General features: G+C 37.4%; 1 protein-coding gene across 2 annotated transcripts; it reads left to right on the top strand.

The window, feature by feature from the left end:
* Positions 1-1,128: 1,128 nt before the first annotated feature.
* Positions 1,129-19,344, top strand: MAPK1IP1L (mitogen-activated protein kinase 1 interacting protein 1 like). Of its 2 annotated transcripts, none has more exons than XM_077122575.1 (4): positions 1,129-1,296; positions 12,674-12,695; positions 13,437-14,132; positions 14,991-19,344. In XM_077122575.1, exons 2-4 carry the CDS (start codon positions 12,678-12,680, stop codon positions 15,000-15,002), a joined length of 726 nt encoding a protein of 241 aa, XP_076978690.1. In that variant the 5' UTR covers positions 1,129-1,296; positions 12,674-12,677; the 3' UTR covers positions 15,003-19,344. The 2 variants fall into 2 exon arrangements, with proteins under 2 accessions (XP_076978690.1, XP_076978692.1); XM_077122577.1 differs by lacking the exon at positions 1,129-1,296 and adding an exon at positions 1,615-4,709.
* Positions 19,345-19,650: the final 306 nt, after the last annotated feature.

Here is a 19,650-nt window from a genome sequence, read left to right as displayed (position 1 = left end):
ACTAGGGTGAGGTTTTAAAAAAATATTCTGTGGAACAAAATATCAACATTTTAGATAAATGCAGAATCTGGATTACTGATATTTCCTTCTGCTTCAGGCTTCAGTAGGGCTCTGCAAAGCACTGCTGGTCAACTGCCTTTTATAAGTCAGGGTTGGTTTATCCACACTAGTGGTGTGATTGTCAATAGACCAGAGCCCTGTACTCCTATCCAAAGTTATGTCTTTCCAAGACTTAGGTATCTGATGTTCTATTGCTCATTTCTGTATGAGAAGTATATGCTGCGAGCACACCCAAAGCTAAGTCTTCATCTAGGTAGTTCATAGTCAATGACCGGCCACTGACCCACAAACGCCTTACACAAGCAAAATAATGTAGTGTACAGCATACTTTTAACAACTAGCTTCAACTATTTTTTGCACACCGTGTAATTATCACATCTTTATTACTAGCCTGTGGCTCACTGACGGCTGGGACTATGTCATTTATCTTTTGGGCCTCACACGGAGTAGGTGCTTAACGGTTATTCAAAAATGAACATGTGCGGAGAAGAGGCATTGCTCAGGAAAAATGCGAAGAGAGAGCTGTTCCTTTAGTTAATGGCAATTTATCAAGCCATTTGTAAATGTGTAAATGTTTTTCCTTTCCTGCATTGTTCATTCAACTCCAATTTTGGCTTATGGGTGTCTAATGTCTGAGTCCTTTGCTAGGCGCAAACTGGCCACATACACACACACACACACACACACACACACACACAGCAAACTGGCCACATACATACACACACACACACACACACACACAGCCTCCTTCGAGGCCCGGTTGTAAAAACTGCTGCGCTTAGGGGTGCAGAATAGGGCCTGGCCTCAAGCCGCCACTCAAGGCAACAAGTTGTCAATTTCCCCTGAACTTCACCGGCCACAGGCGTTTCTTCCTAGTCCTAGGAACTTTGGAAAACATGGGAGTTTTCCACCCGCCGACTAAGAAGAGCCGCACCGCCCAGCCGGGACCGGATGCAGTGCTGCCCGGGGCCTGCAGGGAGCGCGCCGGACCAGCCGCGAGGGGAGGGGCGGGAGCGCGCGGGGGAGGCACGCTAGGCGCTTCCTGTTCCGGCGCCAGGAGGAGCCGCGCGCTGCCGTCGCTGCTGCCGCCGTCGCTGCCTCTGCCGCCGCTGCCTCTGCCGCTGCTGCTGCCGCTTCTGCCGCCGCCGCCCGTCAGGTTGCGTTTGGTTCGTCAGCCTTCAGTTCCTTCGTACCCATCGCCGCTTCTAGACCTTGCTACGGATTGGATCTTGCCGGGTGAGGCTGCTGTGGCGCTGGTGGGAGTCGCGGAGCGGGCCCGGAAAGATTACGTTGAAGGGCTGGAGGGCGGGCTCAGTAACGGCGGTGCCTCGAGTCTCCTCCGGTGCTTGGGCCGTGCTCACCTCCCTGGGAGGTGAGCGTTTCTCTCGGTCACCTCCTTGCGGGCCCCAGATTGGCCGCCACCACCCCCCATCGCCCACCCAAGGAGAAGGCGTCCGAGGCATCCAAGGCGGTGACGTCACGCCCGGCGGGTTTCTCGGCGCTTGACGTCAGGCCGGGTGGGGGCGGGGCCTACTCCCCTCCCCCACCCGCCGGGGCGGGCGCGACCCGCTCGGAGGCCGGTTCGCTCCGGTTGGTCCCGCATTCCCTTTGTTTCTTCGGCCCCGGAGGACTGTAGGCCTCGCGCCCCTTGGCGCAGACCCCCCGCCCCTGCTGATTAATTTCTGATAAAAAGGGAGGAAGCCCTGAATTAGATACTTAGAGGAGTCTGATGCTTTTTTGAGGTGATTGTCAGGGTGACAGCGTTTTGATTATTCTCTAGACGAGTTGGGGACAATGCGTTCAATTTTGGATACCCGTGACAGGAAATACGAGACGTGCCGAGTTCTGTAATGCTTTCTTTTCTTTTTTTTGGATCTTGGGGTATATATTAGGTATTGCGGTTCATAAATAGCTTAATCTTTTTTCTCTATACTTTAGAAACCAACAATAGTGCTTTTAATAAAGATTCTGACGTTGACCCGTCCGTCCAGGCCCACTTGACTGGAAATTATTTTTTATAGCATTACTATTAGAGAAATACACATTTGTGCACCTAGTAGTTGTACAGGCCTGTTTTGAAAACAGAGCCTTATTGCAGGTGGACTGTTACCTCAGAAATAGTTCAGAAGTGTTTTGGAGGAAGGGAAAATACAGATTTTCGTTGATACTGGTGTCTCGGATCCCCCTATTCAAAACTAATTTGCCCCCAGAAACTTTTGAATTGAGATGCATAGATGGGACTGTTTCTGACATCTCTCCTGGAGAAACGGATGATAGCTGTCCCTAGTTTTCTATCTGAAACCCTTGGGGCCAGTGTGTTTTGGAATTTAGAAATCTTTGGATTTTTCCTTTAGATTTTAGAAATACAGTCTGGTGCTTAAACAGCTGATAATACCCCCCGTCCCCCGCGTGAGTCGCAGCACCCAAACATCCAACTTTTATTTGTGGAGGTGTGAATATCCACTCATTTAAGTGGGAATTAATAGGAACTACAAATAGCCTCAGTTCAGGTTTTGCCTCCAAGTAAGTTTTGTGCGAAAATTGGCACAGTTTCTTTTGTTTTCAAAGGTTTGGAGATTGAAAGATAAGAACCCTGTAATAGTAATTATAAAAGCTAGTATTTGTTGAATTTTTGCTATGTGCCAGACGAGTCAGAGATTTACTTATTGTATAAGTCTTCCAGCTCCTCTGTGAGGTAGATACTGTTCGTATTTTCTTTTTAACCTGTGGGGTTTGGACAGTTTCATTTGTCCAAGGTTCAGAGCCAGCCAGTGAAGAGCTGCACTTTGAGCCTAGGCGGGTATTCTTTCAGTATTCATTTTTTTAACCAAATGCTCATCTGCCCATTTACAAATGAAGGTAAGAGAATTTGGTATTCGTGGCCCACCCATTTTTTCCAGGTACATAGTAGATATTTGACATGTCACGCTTAATCTCTCACAACATTATTAATATATTCTTCAGAGTTGAAGAAGCAGATTCATTCAGATGAGTTGACTCTTAAGTGACCAAAGAGGAGTCACATCCTGATCTAAGGTCTCCTGTCTGCTAAGAGTTTCAGATCCCTTCTCTCCTTTGCTATATTCCGACCAATCTGAGCTGTTTGTACTTCCCCACAGCTGCCTTCTTGCCTCTCTCCCATCTTTTGAAAGAAATTGCCCTCTTTTCCTTAGAATTTGCCCCTAGATCTATCCTCATTTTTCTTCTAGACTGTGAAGGCACCGCTCCTCAGGAGTCCTTCCTGACATCCCCTTTCTTGATTCCTTTAGGGTCCTCTTGGAGGTAGTCCCATAGCACCCTGTGCTTAGGTAATGTAGCTGCGTTTTATGGTAGCATTAAGCCTTTGCTTCATGTAATACTAATTTTAGAGCCCAACACCATGACTAGCCCATATAGCTCCATACATATCTGAATATATGTATTACGTATATCTAACATAAGATTACTGAAAGATTGAATTTTTGAAATTACACGTTTTAAAGTAAATTTGAATGTGCAGAACATCTCAAAACCCCAATTTCTTGAGTTTCCAAAAGTCAGAAACAGAACATAGCTAATAAATGAACTAGTTTGAAAAGTATCATATATTCTACCTCAAAATTTGTAATTTTCAAAACAATACATTGCCATCACCCTCCCCCAATACTAAACAAATCAACATGAAAATCCTATCCAGCTTCCTTTAGTTTCTCTTAATATCTTATATGAGTATAGCACTTTATAAATCAAGTGTTACTGTAATTATCTGTGAGGTAGTTGGGGATAATTGTAACAGATGAGGAGATGGTTTCTGGTTTAGAAGTTCATAGAAATGTTATGCTTTACTTTTCTAGTGTATGTCAAAAGAAATGTGTTCTTGTAAAATTACTATTGCTGCTCATTTTCTTGGATGATGTATAGATCCTTTCGTAAGTAGTGATGGAAAATTTTCCAAGCATTGCGTTTAGGTTTTTCCAAAGGAAAGAGAAGTGAAAACCTTTTATTATTATAACTTTTTGATGGCATTCAATGTTACATTGTCCTCATTTTAATAAGTAGTATAATTCATATATTTTGGTTGAAATCTAGGTATTTTTACATTTTGAAACTCCTCATATTAAAACAATGATATCCAACTCTGGTTTTTTCTATCTTTTTTTAGAATGAACATATTCCCTAGAGATCAGATAGGAATGCCTCCAGTTACCATGAACAGTGTTCATTCTGGGCATGGAGAGCAGGTCACTTCACACTCGTCCCGGAACAGCATGTGACCTGTTTCTAATTCCTTAGGTCAGGGCTTCAGCGTTCTAATCATAGGATTCTCACATTTCTGTATAGCTTCTAGGATTTGATTTTGAATTTAAAATTTTAAAGCCAGAGTTGTAAATTAGCTTAATTTTGTTAACTTGTAGAATAACATTTTTATGTAGTTCTGTGACTAGTTAACTATATATTGTGTGTATATGCTTTTCCAAAAAATAAGAGGGAAAGTGGTAATTATGAAAATCTGAGCAAGACTATGAAATTGAATGGGTTGCTGTTTCAGAACTAAAACCAAAAATTTCTATTTCAGAAAGGCTCACCTTGTTTGAAAAAAGCGTGTTAGTTCTGTGTATGCTTTGAACTTGTCATGCATTGATAATACTTCCAGTGTATGTCATCTTACAGTAAGTTTTTTTTTTCATGCTTAAAGGTGTTAGGTTGAAAAATTTACTGTTCTTTGATGGGTCATAGTGTAAAACAAACAAACCCTAACATGTGAATGAATTGTATTTACTATACACTTAAGATGTTCATTTTGATATTCTGAATAAAAAAAGGGATTTAAAAACCTAACAATTGTGATTTAGTAGGTATCATATTGGGTTTTTTTTAATCATTCTTCATGGTAACCAAGTCATACTTAACAAATAAAGCTAGGAATGCAAGGGTGACTCAATATTAAGCAGTCTATTCATATATTTAACTCAACTGATATTTCAGAGAAGGAAAACTGTGAGAACAATTTATTAGACACTAAAAGGTCTTGTGAAGAAACTGTCTTTCTGTTGTTGTTTTAACTAGGAAAATAGGCATAAATAAATGTAATAATATAGATATAAATAGAAAAATCCTTAATGCAGTTAAAACCTCAGAAATGAGAATCATACTTAAACAGTAGGAGCATTCCCAAGAGAGTTGGAAACAGGACCATTGTACTCCCCTATCACTATTTAACATTTTGTGGTGGTGAAGTCCTGCCTCATTGATACAAAGGATTAGAAAAGAGGTATAATTTTTTATCTGGAAAACCCAGAGAATTGCCTGTGAAAGTTTCAGAAATAAAATAATTCAGTAATGTGGCTGCTTACAAAAGTAATATATTAAAATTTTAAAGACCTTTCCCAAATATGAACAACCTGGTTAGAAAATATAATTGAGAAAAGAGCCTATTTAAAACTGCAAAAGAAGTTGAAAAGTTAAAAATTTTCCTCACAAAAAGTGTGTAGGACTTGAGCAAGAAAACACTACTGAGTAGTATAAATGAAAATTTTAGAAACTAGAAAGACAATCCATAAATTTAATGCAGATCTAATCAGAATACCTACAGATTTTTTTTAAATAAAATGATCTAGAAAAACAAATGAGAATATGCAGCAAAATCTGCAAAATGAACAGTAATAGGACTACCGACATTGCAATTTGTTAAAATAATAAAGCTGTGATTAAAATGGAATACTCTGGTGCAGATCAGGAGAAAAGAATAGAGTCTGTGATACCTGTGGAAAATGACAGAGGCGGTAACCTGGTTGTTAGCCTTAGAGGCTCTGGAGTAAGACTGCCTGAGTTTGAAACCTCTTCTCTACTTGTTAGTCTGGAACCTTAAGCAAGCAAACTTGTTAAGTTTCCTTTTCCCCAGTAGTATACGGGAGGTAATTTGTATCATACAGTTTTGGGAGTAGTAATCAGATGATATACCACTTAGCATTGTAATTATTCCGTGATAAATGTTCAACATATATTAGTTGTCAGTAGCAGCAGTAGAATATGTTAAAGGCAACTTTCAGGTGAGAAAAGAAATTATTCAGCAGCTATTGTTTGGGGGAAAAATTAAAAGATTTTAAACAAGAAAGTTCAATGCAAAAAACAATACTAAAAGAAGCATAGGTAAACTTTTTGTTTAATCTTGAAGTAGGAAAAGCCTTTGTATATATTACAAAATCCAGAAGCCATGTAGTAAGGATTGATGAGGTATATTTTTTTTCCCCAAAGATTAACAGTTTTATTGAAGGGACAAAGCAGGGAGGAAGCAGGTGGGAGAGCAAAAGGAAGAAAGCATGTAGGAGCCTGAAATTGACCCTGGCTCCTTGTTCTGGGAGCTGTGTTTTATTTATTTTATTAATTTTTAATTTTTTAAAAAATATACGACAAAGAAAAACAAACATTCTCAACATATGATCATTCCGTTCTGCATATATAATCAGTAAGTCACAATATCATCACATAGTTGCGTATTCATCATCATGACTATTTCTTAGAATATTTGCATCAATTCAGAAAAAGAAGTAAAAAGACAACAGAAAAAACTTCGTACATACCATACCCCTTACCCCTCCCTTTAATTGATCACTAACGTTTCAATCTAAATTGATTTTAACATTTGTTCCCCCTATTTATTTTTATTCCATATGTTTTACTTATCTGTCACTAAGGTGGATAAAGGGAGCATCAGACACAAGGTTTTCACAATCACACAGTCACATAGCAAAAGCTATATCATTATACAATCATCTTCAAGAAACATGGCTTCTGGAGCACAGCTCTACATTTTCAGGCTGTTCCCTCCAGCCTCTCCATTACGTCTTGACTAACAAGGTGATATCTATTTAATGGGTAAGAGTAACCTCCAGGATACTCTCTCCACTTGTTTTGGAATCTCTCAGCCATTGACACTTTATTTTGTCTAATTTCACTCTTCCTCCTTTTGGTCAAGAAGGTTTTCTCAATCCCTTGATGCCGAGTCTCAGCTCATTCTAGGATTTCTGTCCCACATTGCCAGGAAAGTCCACACCCCTGGGAGTCATGTCCCACGTACACAGGGCGAGGATGGTGAGTTTGCTTGTTGCCTGGAGAGAGAGAAGCCACATCTGAGCAATAGAAGAGGTTCTCTTCGGGGAGAAATTCAACTTCCCCAAGTTGAATTCTTGATGCTCTCACAAGCAGTGTGGACAACCAAAGCTATGAGCTGAGCCCCCCCAGTCTTGGGGTTTGTTCATATGAAACTTAACCCCACAAAGGATAGGTCAAGTCTACTTAAAATCTAGGCCTAAGAGTCACCCCCAAGAGAGCCTCTTTTGTTGCTCAGATGTGGCCCCTCTCTCCAGCCAACACAACGAACAGTCTCACCACCCTACCCCTCTCTGCGTGGGACATGACTCCCAGGAGTGTGGACCTTCCTGGCAATATGGGACAGAGATCCTGGAATGAGCTGAGACTCAGCATCAAGGAATTGAGAGAACCTTCTGGACCAAAACGGAAAAGACTGAAATGAGACAAAGTGTCAATGGCTGAGAGATTCCAAACAGAGTCGAGAGGTTATCCTGGAGGTTATCCTTACGCATTAAGTAGATACCACCTTGTTGTTCAGGATGTAGTGAAGAGTCTGGAAGGAACTGCCTGAAAATGTAGAGCTGTGTTCCGTTAGCCATGTTTCTTGATGATGATCGAACAATGATATAGCTTTCACAATGTGACTCTGTGATTGTGAAAACCTTGTGTCTGATGCTCTTTTTATCTACCATATCAACAGAAGAGTAGAACATATGAAATAAAAATAAATAATAGGAGGAACAAATGTTAAACTTAGTTTGAAATGCTAGTGATAAATGAAAGCGAGGGGTAAAGGGTATGGTATGTATAATCTTTTTTTCCTCTGTTATCGTTTTATTTCTTTTTCTGTTGTCTGTTTATTTGTTTTTCTAAATTGATGCAAATGTTCTGAGAAATGATGAAGATGCAACTATGTGATGATATTAAGAATTACTGATTATATATGTAGAATGGAATGATATCTTAATGTTTTGTTTGTTGTTAATTTTTTTTAATTAATAATTTTAAAAAAGGCTATCCGACCAAAAAAAAAAAAAAATAGAAGAGATTCTCTTGGGGGTGACTCTTAGGCCTAATTTTAAGTAGGCTTGACCTATCCTTTGTGGGGTTAAGCTTCATATGAACAAACCCCAAGATTGGGGGCTCAGCCTATAGCTTTGGTTGTCTGCACTGCTTGTGAGAATATCAAGAATTCAACTTAGGGAAGTTGAATTTTCCCCTTTCTCACCATTGCCCGAGGGGGACTTTGCAAATACTTTTTTATTCACTGTTCAAATCACTCTGGGATTTATCAGGACATCACTCTGGACAGACCAACAAAATCTCATGCCCTACTCAAGGTTCCATGTACTTATGGGGGTCAATTAAGCTGTCTACATAAGTTAATTAGGAAATGCACTAGTCAAAATATAAGTTTTGTACCAAATAAACATTTTTTGCTTTAGTCTCACACAAAATTTTAAAATATGAATTACCGTCTGTCTTCAGCACCCTGCAGTAATGACATTCCTTTGTTCTTCCTCATGCAAAAACATTTTTTAAATTTGTACATTTAGTCACTATCATTATACACTCTAGGCATTCCTAAATTATACCATCTCAGTCTTTATCATCTATCTTTCTGATTTCATTGGTGCCCCTAACCCTCCTCACTCTATCATTCTCACATTCAGCTTCATTTAGTGTTTTAACATAATTGTATTACAGTTAGTATTGGATAGGATAGTATTATGCTATCCATTTCTGAGTTTTTACATTCAGTCCTATTGCACAACGTGTATTCCTTCAGCTCCAATTACCCAGTATCTTACCCTTTTTCTATCTCCTGCTGGTCTCTGTTACCAATGAAATTCTCCAAGTTTATTCACTAATGTCAGTTCATATCAGTGAGACCATACAGTATTTGTCCTTTTGTTTCTGGCTAATCTCAGCATAATGTCCTTAAGGTCCATCCGTGTTGTTACATTCTTCATAACTTTATTCTGTCTTGCAGCTGCATAATATTCCATCATATGTATAACCACAGTTTGTTTAGCCACTCATCTCTTGATGGACATTTTGGCTGTTTCTAGGATTGATAAGTTATAATTGAAATTAAAAATTTTTGTAGCCCTAGAAAAGACCATTTAAAGGATAAACAGAAGGAAATTGGGAGAAAATATCTGTCTCATACAGAGATTGGGCTAGTTTCCTTACTGTCTGACAAGAAGTGAGAAAAAAGAGTTACTACGAAATAGCAAAATGGTCAAAACAGAGAGTATATACTGTCTTACTCCATTTATAAGAACAAGGAAGCAAAACTAATCTTAAGAAAGGGATTACTGTGGGTGTTGGGAAAGTTCGTTAGATTCTCTGAAGTGATGGAAATGGTCTGTATCTTGTTTTGGGTGTTTTACAGGGGCAGATAAAACTGTCAAACTTTGTTAACCGGAACATTTAAGATACATGGATTTTGCCCCTCTGGAGGGCAGAGTGGTGGTTCCACAGCAGGCTAGGTGAGGGGCTGCCATATGATCCTGCAACCGAGTTGCTAGGTATATACTTCGAGTAATTGATAGTGGGATATGAATGGACATTTGCACAGTGGTGTTTATGGCGAAAGTGTTCACAACTTGTAATGGATGGAGGTGGTCTAAAGGTACAATGACTAAGAAATGGAAGGAGCAACTGTGGTGTGTATACATACACCGGACCTCTGAGTGGCTGTAAGAAGGAATGAAATTCTGAGGCATGCAGCTAGGTGAATGAAACTTGAGGACAGTATTTTGACTGAAATGTCAGAAACAAAAAGATAAATATCCTGCCTCACTCATGGACTAACTAAAATATACAGACTCGGAGAATTGAAGTTGAGAGCATGTTATCAGGTTGGGGCCTATTGTAAAGGTTCCTAAATTGTAAGCTCTTACAGCAGTCACATCTGTTCAGGAGTTGTAACTGATAATTCTGAATTCTGAGATGCCGAGCTATGAGTTCTGTTATTTCTAAATTCTGAGATGTATTTGTGTATAACCTAGTTGTTCCCTGGAACTTCAGGTATTTGTGTGACATCTGACACTCGGAGTTAGAGCTCTGAAGCTATGAAAGTCAGCATTACCCCACACAGAAACTGATAAAAGAAAAAAAAATTGGGAAAGTGATCAGATTTTGACCAGAGATATAAATGAAGCTGATCTAGATAGGACTAAGGTAAATTGGAATACTTGGGTAAAGGATGATATGGTCTATATTTAAAGCTTCAACTTCTGTGTAGACCAAAGGAATAGATGTTTATTTGGTGCAAAGTTTATGTTTTTGGTACTGCATTATCTAATTTAACTTGTATGATTATTTTATTCTAGCACCATAATTGCATGAAATCTTGAATAGGGAATGAAATCTTGTTGGTTTCTATAGGTTATGTGATGCCCTAATAAATCCCAGAGCAATTTGGGCAAAGAATAAAAGAGTATTTGCTAAGTCCCCTTAGGGGACTGGGGAGAAAGGAAGAAATATTAAACTTCCCCATCTGGGGAATTCCTAATTTCTCGCAAGCAGTGGGGACAACCAGATCAATGGGCTGAGCCCTCAATCTTCTGCAAAGGAGAAGCCGAGCCTTCTTATAATTATACCTAAGAGTTACCCCAGAGAACCTCTGGTTGCTCAGATGCGGTCTCTCTCTGTAAGCCAACTCAGCAGGTGAACTCACAGTTTGGTGTCACACACACACACACACACACACACGTGGGGCATAATTCCCGAGGGTTAACCTGAGACTTGGCATCATGGGATTGAGAAAGCCTTCGTGACCAAAAGGGGGAAGAGAGAAATGAAACAAAAGTTTCAGTAGCTGAGCAATTTCAGACAGAGTCAAGTGGTTATCCTGGAGGTTTTCTCATGCATTATATAGATATCCCTTTTTAGTTTTTGATGTATTGGAGTGGCTAGAGGGAAATACCTGAAACTGCTGAATTGTGTTCCATTAGCCTTGATTTTTGAAGACTATTATATACTATGTAGTGTTTACAGTGTGATCACGGGATTGTGAAGGCGTTGTGACTGATGCTTCTTCTATCCATGGTTTGGACAGATGAGAAAAAAGTAAGGACAGAAGTAAATAAATAATAGACCTAGATAAGGGGTTTAAAAAATGCAATATTAGTGGTCAATGAGAGGGAGAGTTAAGGATCTGGAATGTATGAGTTTTTTCTTTTTATTTCTTTTTCTGCAGTGATGCAAATGTTCTAAAAGTGACCATGGTGATGAATATACAACTATGTGATGATAGTGAGCCACTGATTGATTGCTTTTTGAATGGACTATGTGGTGTGAAGATTTTTTTTTTTAAGATATGTGCTTTTTTCTTTTTTTAATATTTTTATTGACAAAACAACATACAAACACAAACATTAACATACAAACATTCCAAACTTGTACAATCAGTGGCTCCCAATATCATCACATAGTTGTATGTTCATCACCATGATCATTTCTCAGAACATTTACATCGCTCTAGAAAAAGAAATAAAAAGAAAAACTCATACATACCATGCCCCTTACTCCTCCGTCTCTACCGCTCATATTTCCATCTACCTAATATATTTTAACCTTTGTCCCCCTATTTTTTTCTATACCCCTTGCCACTCCCTTTCATTGATCACTGGTTCAATCTACTCAATTTATTTTAACATTTGTTCCCCCATTATTTATTTATTTTATCCATATTTTTTACTCATCTGTCCATACCATAGATAAAAGGAACATCAGACACAAGGTTTTCACAATCACACAGTCATTGCAAAAGCTAAGATATGTGCATTTTACTAAATGTCAATTATACTTTAATTTTAAAATTTTTGTAGAAGTGGTCAAAGAACATGAACAAATTCACAGAAGAAGAAATATAAATGGGATATTAAATATTGAAAGGTGCCCTACTATCCACATAAGTAAAGAAATGCAAGTTAAAACAAGATGCTAATTTTTAATCTACCCTATTTGAAAAGATTCATAATTTTAATAATACTGAAGGATGAAAGAAGAGTTAGAGGAAAAGGTAAGAGTGTAAATTGGCATGAACTTTTTTGGGGATTGGTCAATCTGTTTTAAGTAGATGGATTTAAATAACCTAATCTGTTCACTCTGTAAATTCTGCTACTTGTGCTTTTTTTCTGGTGATAGACTCTTAGAAGTGAGTAAAACGTGTTCAGAAATGTTCGCTGTATCCTTGTTTAAAACAGCCCAAAATGCTGACAACCTAAACTACCATCAAAATGAGATCATAAACTATGGATCCATAAAATATGGATCATAAATTATGAATCATTTTTGTACCATGTGCAGCCAGTAAAAGGGATGAAGTTGATAGAGTAATATAACTGTTATGGAGAATCTTCCTATTTAAAGAAAAACAGGTTATTTTCTTATTTCTGTTGAAATATGTTAACAAATTATTAGATTCCATTTAAGTAAAAGTCAATAATGTATGCATGGAAAGTTCCTTAAAGAATATATAAGAAAAACTATTCATTGGGTGTGAAATATTCCTTCTTTCTTTTTTTAGGAAAATGTCTGATGAATTTTCGGTAAGTTGATGGATTTATTCTTGATAAGTTTTATGACCCTCAAGAAAAATGACAGTCTGTGCTTTTTGTGATTCTTGCATTTCTTTGGCATCTGAATTTGATAGGTGATTTGACTTACTTTACTAGCTATAACATGCTCCAAAATGCATCAAATAGTATTTATTTCTTTAAGAATTGTTAAATTATTTTAAAAATTACAAAAGTGATTACTTCTATTCTCTTTCACTCTAATGGTATTAATAATAGCTGATATTTATTGAATTGGTATTATATACCAGGCACTGTGCTAAATACTTTACATGAATTTTCTAATTTAAGCCCCAAGTTAACCCTGAAATTTTTTTTAATGAGGGAACTGAAGCTTAGAGGGGATGGTGAAGTATTTGAGGTATAACGAGAATTCCAATCTAGATCTTGACTCAAAATTTTATCCTCTTAATCACTATACCTATGTCAAAACAGTGTAGAAATGAAACATAGTATGTTGATTAATTATATTTCAAAAACTTAAGCCTTTCTGAGGAATTTGCATTGTAAAGTTCAGATTTGGGTTAACTCTTCAGAGTTTTGTATTAAATGAATTGCTTTTAAACTGAACAGTTTAGTTTTTGAAGATGTTATAAAAATTTATAATAACTGACCCTATATCTTATATTCTGTATCGGTTTGGCATGTCTAATCTTGTTTGACTTGACTTGTACCTGGGTGAGATAGGTAAGACATTTCTCTTTTGTATTCTAGTTGGCTGATGCACTACCTGAACACTCCCCTGCCAAAACCTCTGCTGTTAGCAATACAAAACCTGGTCAGCCTCCTCAAGGCTGGCCAGGTTCCAACCCTTGGAATAATCCAAGTGCGCCACCTTCTGTGCCATCTGGACTACCACCAAGTGCAACACCTTCTGTGCCTTTTGGACCTGCACCAACAGGAATGTATCCCTCTGTGCCTCCCACCGGACCGCCTCCAGCACCTTTTCCTCCTTCTGGACCATCATGTCCCCCACCTGGTGGTCCTTATCCAGCCCCAACTGTGCCAGGCCCCGGCCCCACTGGGCCGTATCCTACACCAAATATGCCCTTTCCAGAGCTTCCTAGACCGTATGGTGCCCCCACAGATCCAGCTGCAGCTGGTCCGTTAGGTCCATGGGGATCCATGTCTTCTGGACCATGGGCACCAGGAATGGGAGGGCAATATCCTACCCCTAATATGCCATACCCGTCTCCAGGGCCATATCCCGTTCCTCCTCCTCCCCAAGCACCAGGGGGAGCACCACCTGTACCATGGGGCACTGTCCCACCAGGAGCTTGGGGACCACCAGCACCATATCCTGCCCCTACAGGTTCATATCCCACACCAGGACTCTATCCCACACCCAGTAATCCTTTTCAAGTGCCTTCAGGACCTTCTGGTGCTCCACCAATGCCTGGTGGCCCCCATGTGAGTGTTTAATTTGTTATTTAATGTGTACCAGTAGTCAGATAAGCACAGTTGAAAGATTGTTTCTCTCCAGTTTTGAATAGAAGATTAGAACGTTTTTAAAACTTCCTAAAAGGAGTGTTTGTATAAAAAATAAGAGTAAATTTTAAAAATTCAGGTAGAGCATTTAAAGGAATGAAAATACAAGTATTCCTGGTACTAAAAATAGAACATTTTTCTGAAGATCAATCTCTGCCTGGCTGGCTTGATATGAAAGTAGATTTTTAAAGAATCCAGGATAGTGAGTATTTAACTTTGCCCATTTTTGGGGCAACTCTCTATAGTATTTCTTAGCAAAGGTTTCATTATATCCTTAGTAGTATTGAACTCAAGGTTATACCCCTGTTCACTGTTATCAGTTAAATGTAATGCTGTATGCTTTACTGTCAGCCAAGGTAGAGTACGATTTTCATCTTAGTTGAGGAGCCTGTTAAGTGCATGTGACAAAGTAGAAAGGCACCCACCTACCTCCTGAGGTAAACCAAGCAAGTATCCAAAAGTAGTCAAGGATCCCCTTAGGGACATACAAAAGAACTATTCAGATCACCTTCTAGATTAATGAAACATCCACAGCAGGTATAAAAGAAAATCTCAATGAAGTAACCCTAAAACTTACTTTAAAACTTACTTTCATTAGTGCAACTTCTTGCAATATATATATTTTTTTAGTTTTTTTGCCAAGTGTATGCCAAGATAACTAAATGAGGTGACTTGTTCTTTAGATTTATTAAGCAATAAATTTATTTTAAGCCACAGAAAGGAGTTCATAAACTCCATTTGCAAAATGTAGAAGTTGACCTTTTCTTTTTTCTGTTGCAGTCTTACCATTAAGTTAATGGATGAAGAGATGACGCTTTGCTTTTTGAAGTACATATATATGCACATGAATGCATATATAAAAATTGCTGATTTCACTATTCTTAGAGGGCATTCATGAAAGAACAACTCTTGCACCTCTCAGAGAAGATATCTGCCTCTTGTACTTGGATATACATTTGGAACAATCAGACAAAACGTAAATCATTCAAATGTAATTTTTATTTGGTCTTCATGGAAAGTTAAAGTGATTAGGTATATTGAATAGTTCTTTAATAGAATTTGTTTAGAACAAATTTTGAATTTGTTTAAATTATGAAACTACACACTTAAAAATCTGAGATGATGTGGATTACTGTTAGAATCTCCTACTTCATTGGGAAATTATTTCAAGTATTTTTCTATAATCACTTTTTCCCTAAATAAACACATTTTGAAAACAATCATATTGCCATAATTTAAACAAGTGATGCCTCTAAACATTTTGAGCTGCTCTATCTATACTATAAATAAGTCTGGTCCCTTTGAGGTTATATTTTGGATATACATTTTTAAATTGTCAGTAATTATTACTACATTTTGAGTTCATTAACCTGCCAATATTCATTCTTAACCTTGAGCTTTGATTAGTAAAACTTTTTCGTTATTTTGAGTTGCACTAAAAATTTTTGTGTTTTGTTTTTAGCCCGATGGGTCATTAAATTCTTAAAACCTGCCATTTTTAAAAACATTTCTTTTTAATCCAGGCCAACATGTATGTAAATTATGTTCTAACAGCATTGATGATCTCTTTATTGCTTTAGAATGGATTAGGGGAGATCCATATTACTTTTGGAAGAGCTCAAGGAAGGAAATAATTCTCCTCTTTGTTTTGAACTTCAAGCTAGAGGAAACCCTGACAATTGTTTCATAGCAGCAATTAATTTGCATTCCCGCAAAACCTGAGGTAGCTATGCTGCCCAGGCAATTCCCTGTAGCCCCACTCTCCTTCGGTTCTTTAGAAGGAGCACATGTCTTGATTTCTCCCTGAAGGGAAAACTGGCACACTCTAGGGGTCTGTTGTAAACATATTACAGTTACATTTAGAGAACCTTAAGTCATACAGATATGACTTTTCTCTTTGTACAAGTGCAAATCAAAATACGTGTCTTTCAGAGTCTGGTTATGATATGTCATTTGTTTCCTGCATAAGTTTCCTGGATCTGTAAAGCTATGGCTCTCAAGTTCAATTCTGTATTTGTTGATAGTAAATAGTTAAATTGAGTGTCATCCTTGAAAAAAGTTATCTTCTAACACATGAAAACAATAAATAGGCCTTTATAATTGAGTTTAAAGCAGTGTGACTATATTGCTTAAATATTAAGTACTGTTTGTAACTGCCAAACACCCTACGTAGCTTTTTGGCAAAAAAAATAAATAAATAAGGTTCTTAGATTTAGAATAAGTGAATGATGTGGAACTGACCTTGTTATTTATCAAATAATATTTTGAAATTTTGAATGTATCCATTGGATTTCTAAAATGTATTGTGGATTTCTTGGACCAGTATTAAGAGAGATTTATGCTGGATTGTGCTGTTTTTGCTTAGAAATAAAATATTTAGTAGTTTATTTCTCCTATAATTAAAATGTCAAGAATACCAAATGCTGCCAATTTAATGGTTTAGTAGCTACCTCCTTTTAAGAAAGCAAGATGATCACCCTTGAAAAGGACATTCGTGTTTAGGCCTTTCTGGCCTTCCTTGTTTTAAGTAGATGTTAGGTTTCAAGCTTTTAGAATTGATAAAAGGTGAAACTAACTTGTTTAGATATATTCAGATGGAGGATGTCTTTAGACAGCTCTTATGTAGTGACATACGTGGTCTGTTCTTCTTTACTTCAAGGGCAAATAGCAGCTGTCACAACATTCTTGGATTCTATTGTCTAAGCAGTCTCTCATTTCAAGGCAGGTAGCCATAGGAGGTGTCATAGCTTAAATGATCAGTCAGTACCGTAATGTCAGTTATTTAGAAGGCTAGGATCACAGGTAAAGGAAGATGGTACCAAAAGCTCCTCTTCTTACGGTTTTGGTTGATTTACATTGAGATATGTTGGCTATAGTTATGGAGTCCGTTGTCCTGGTTGTGGGAGGAAATCTTTTGTTAAAGAATTTGTGAGAAATTAAACACAAGATTATAGAGATTATTGCTTCCCATAAGTATAGTATCTTCTTAGTAGCCCATACTGCCCTTGACCACTGCCGTTGTAGCCCTTTGTTTTTAAGGACTTTGAAGCTGGTATTTGGTATACTTTTTTTTTATGTAAGAGTGAAATCAAAGGGATAATAAAATTTGCTTTTATATTTTCTATTTCTGCAGAGCACAATTTCTCACATTGGGGAAGTTCTGTATTCTTGTGGCCACTCTGGACCAATAACTATTTTTAGGTTCAGGGTAAAGTTAAGAAAAGTAGAAGAGTTTTCAATAAAAGAAAGGGCAAAGCATCTAGGATTTTTTTTTTAACAAGGAAATAATGTTACTTTCAAACAAGTCATAGTTGGCTAAGATTTGTTTGTTGAAGAGAATGCTTGTTAGAAAGTATGTTTGCTCTTAAGGGAACCCAAAGTATGGAATATGTATTTGATGGAGATAGTTGAAGTATTAAGGAATAGTGTTTCTGGGGTTAGAATCTTAGATTTCAAAATAAAATACATAAGCAGTGCTGAGGTTAAACTTAAAAATGACTGAAAAAATAAAGCTTTTTAAAATAGAAATTTTGCAGGGTACATTTTATGCACATTAGGTCTCCATTCATACACTCAGCTCTCAAGAATCAAATGCTCCTTAAAGGAGTGCTTAAAATGCCTTGGTTTGTCTTCTCTGCAGGACTCAGCCTTACATCTTCTGCTTATGAAAAGGCTGTTTATAGCTCTGACCCCACAGCCCTATTTTGTGTAAAGTGTAATGCATTGATCATTCAAGAATAGCCTGTACATTTTTTTAAGTACCCAAGGATCTTTGTCCATCTTACTCTTTATTGTCTTTAAAGTGTATTGAATAATAATACGGCAGAGAAGAAAAGGGGTGAATTTTTGGCCTAGGCAAATCACACCACCACAGTGGAATAATGGAATATTTTTCAAGAAATAGGTCAGTTATGCCTATGATATTTTAACTCACAAATAATTAGTGTCACCTACTCTAGTGTCACCTATTATAGTGCCACCTACTATACTCAAGTGTACAACTTTTGAAACTATTTGTGTAAGTGACTATAGCTCTATTCAAAAGTTTAAAATATTGTGCCTAATTTGCACATCAATTGCCTACTCTTCTAAATGATTAGTGCCAACATTTATAAAATGCCAGAGTTATAAACCCTGGAAATTAAACTTAAGCACAGACCTTCGAGTGTTTTTTGAAAAGCATAAACCTAAATTCAGAGAAATCACACTGATAGACTGTACTATGCATAGAAGGTGGTTTTCAGGGAAGACTATAATCTTAGAGCAATATTTAATATTGAAGACAATGTTCTTTCTGTTTGTAGAATTCTGCCAAGTAGAACAAAAATTGCCGGTAAAATAATCAGTATTAAAGAAATGCCATCAAGCTTCTGGATTTAGAAGACATTAGAGAACTGTATTCATTCAATAAACATTTAACAATGTCCTTGGTCCAAGTACTTTGCCAAATGCCTGAGATACAAAGATGAAAGATAATCCCTGTCCTTGAGAAGCTCACTGTCTAGGGGTGACGTTACAGAATTAATACCCCCATTGGTTTACACAGGTGAACATAGTTTTGCTGGTAGAAATTATATACCAGTCTTTGGACATTTTTTAAAGGCAAAGTGTTTATATTTTTTTTAAGTAAGAAATTGATTTTTTTCGGAAGTGTGTTAGTGCAACGATTCACATGTGTCAAGTAATGTGTTTTTCCTCTCTCTTTTCTCCGTATGTAGGCACTTTCTCTCCCTGTCATTGATTAGCAGATATTGACTTGTTGCCATTAAGTAAACTTGACTTTATGCGTGTTCTATATTTTTTGTATTTTTTCTTGAAATTGTGATCTTTCATCGGCTTTTTAATGACAGATTTAATGTATGTATTTGTCTATGCATTTTAAGTTAAACTGCCTAAAATGTGATTTGACACATATACATTTGTTTGTATTAAGAACTGTAAACAATCTGTTTGAGATGTTTAGGTTTTATCACCTGCTGCTGTATTTGTAAACAAAGACAAATGTTGCTTTAAGAAGTAATTATAATTAGGAATAGTCTATGGATGTGATACTTAATATTTTTTAAGATAAACTTGTTTGCTTTTGTGTATTATACCTGAATTTTTTTTTTAAATGTATTTTCGTGGCTTTGCATCTTTTCCGTGAATTTTATTCTTTAGACCCAATACCGGGCTGTCTTGAGCAACTTGGAGCCTAGCTAACTTCAAATTAGTTGTTTTAAAGAAAGAAAAGAGAAAAGGCCTGAGACATCTCTCTGCTTGTGATTTGTATTTACTAAGCATTTAAACAGGCTGCCTGGAAACATTCATCTTCCACAAACCCTCTTTCTGCAACATGTCCATTGTGATATTTTCCTCTTCTCCCTTCAAGGTTAGGCTAGTGTTTGTAACCAGATTATCTGTGTTATGTGACCTTAGGAAGCCTTCCCTTTCTGCCCCT

The sequence above is a fragment of the Tamandua tetradactyla genome, chromosome 12 (genome assembly GCF_023851605.1).
Source record: "Tamandua tetradactyla isolate mTamTet1 chromosome 12, mTamTet1.pri, whole genome shotgun sequence".
Classification (NCBI taxonomy): domain Eukaryota; kingdom Metazoa; phylum Chordata; class Mammalia; order Pilosa; family Myrmecophagidae; genus Tamandua; species Tamandua tetradactyla.
This window is presented reverse-complemented; position numbering and strand designations above follow the sequence as displayed.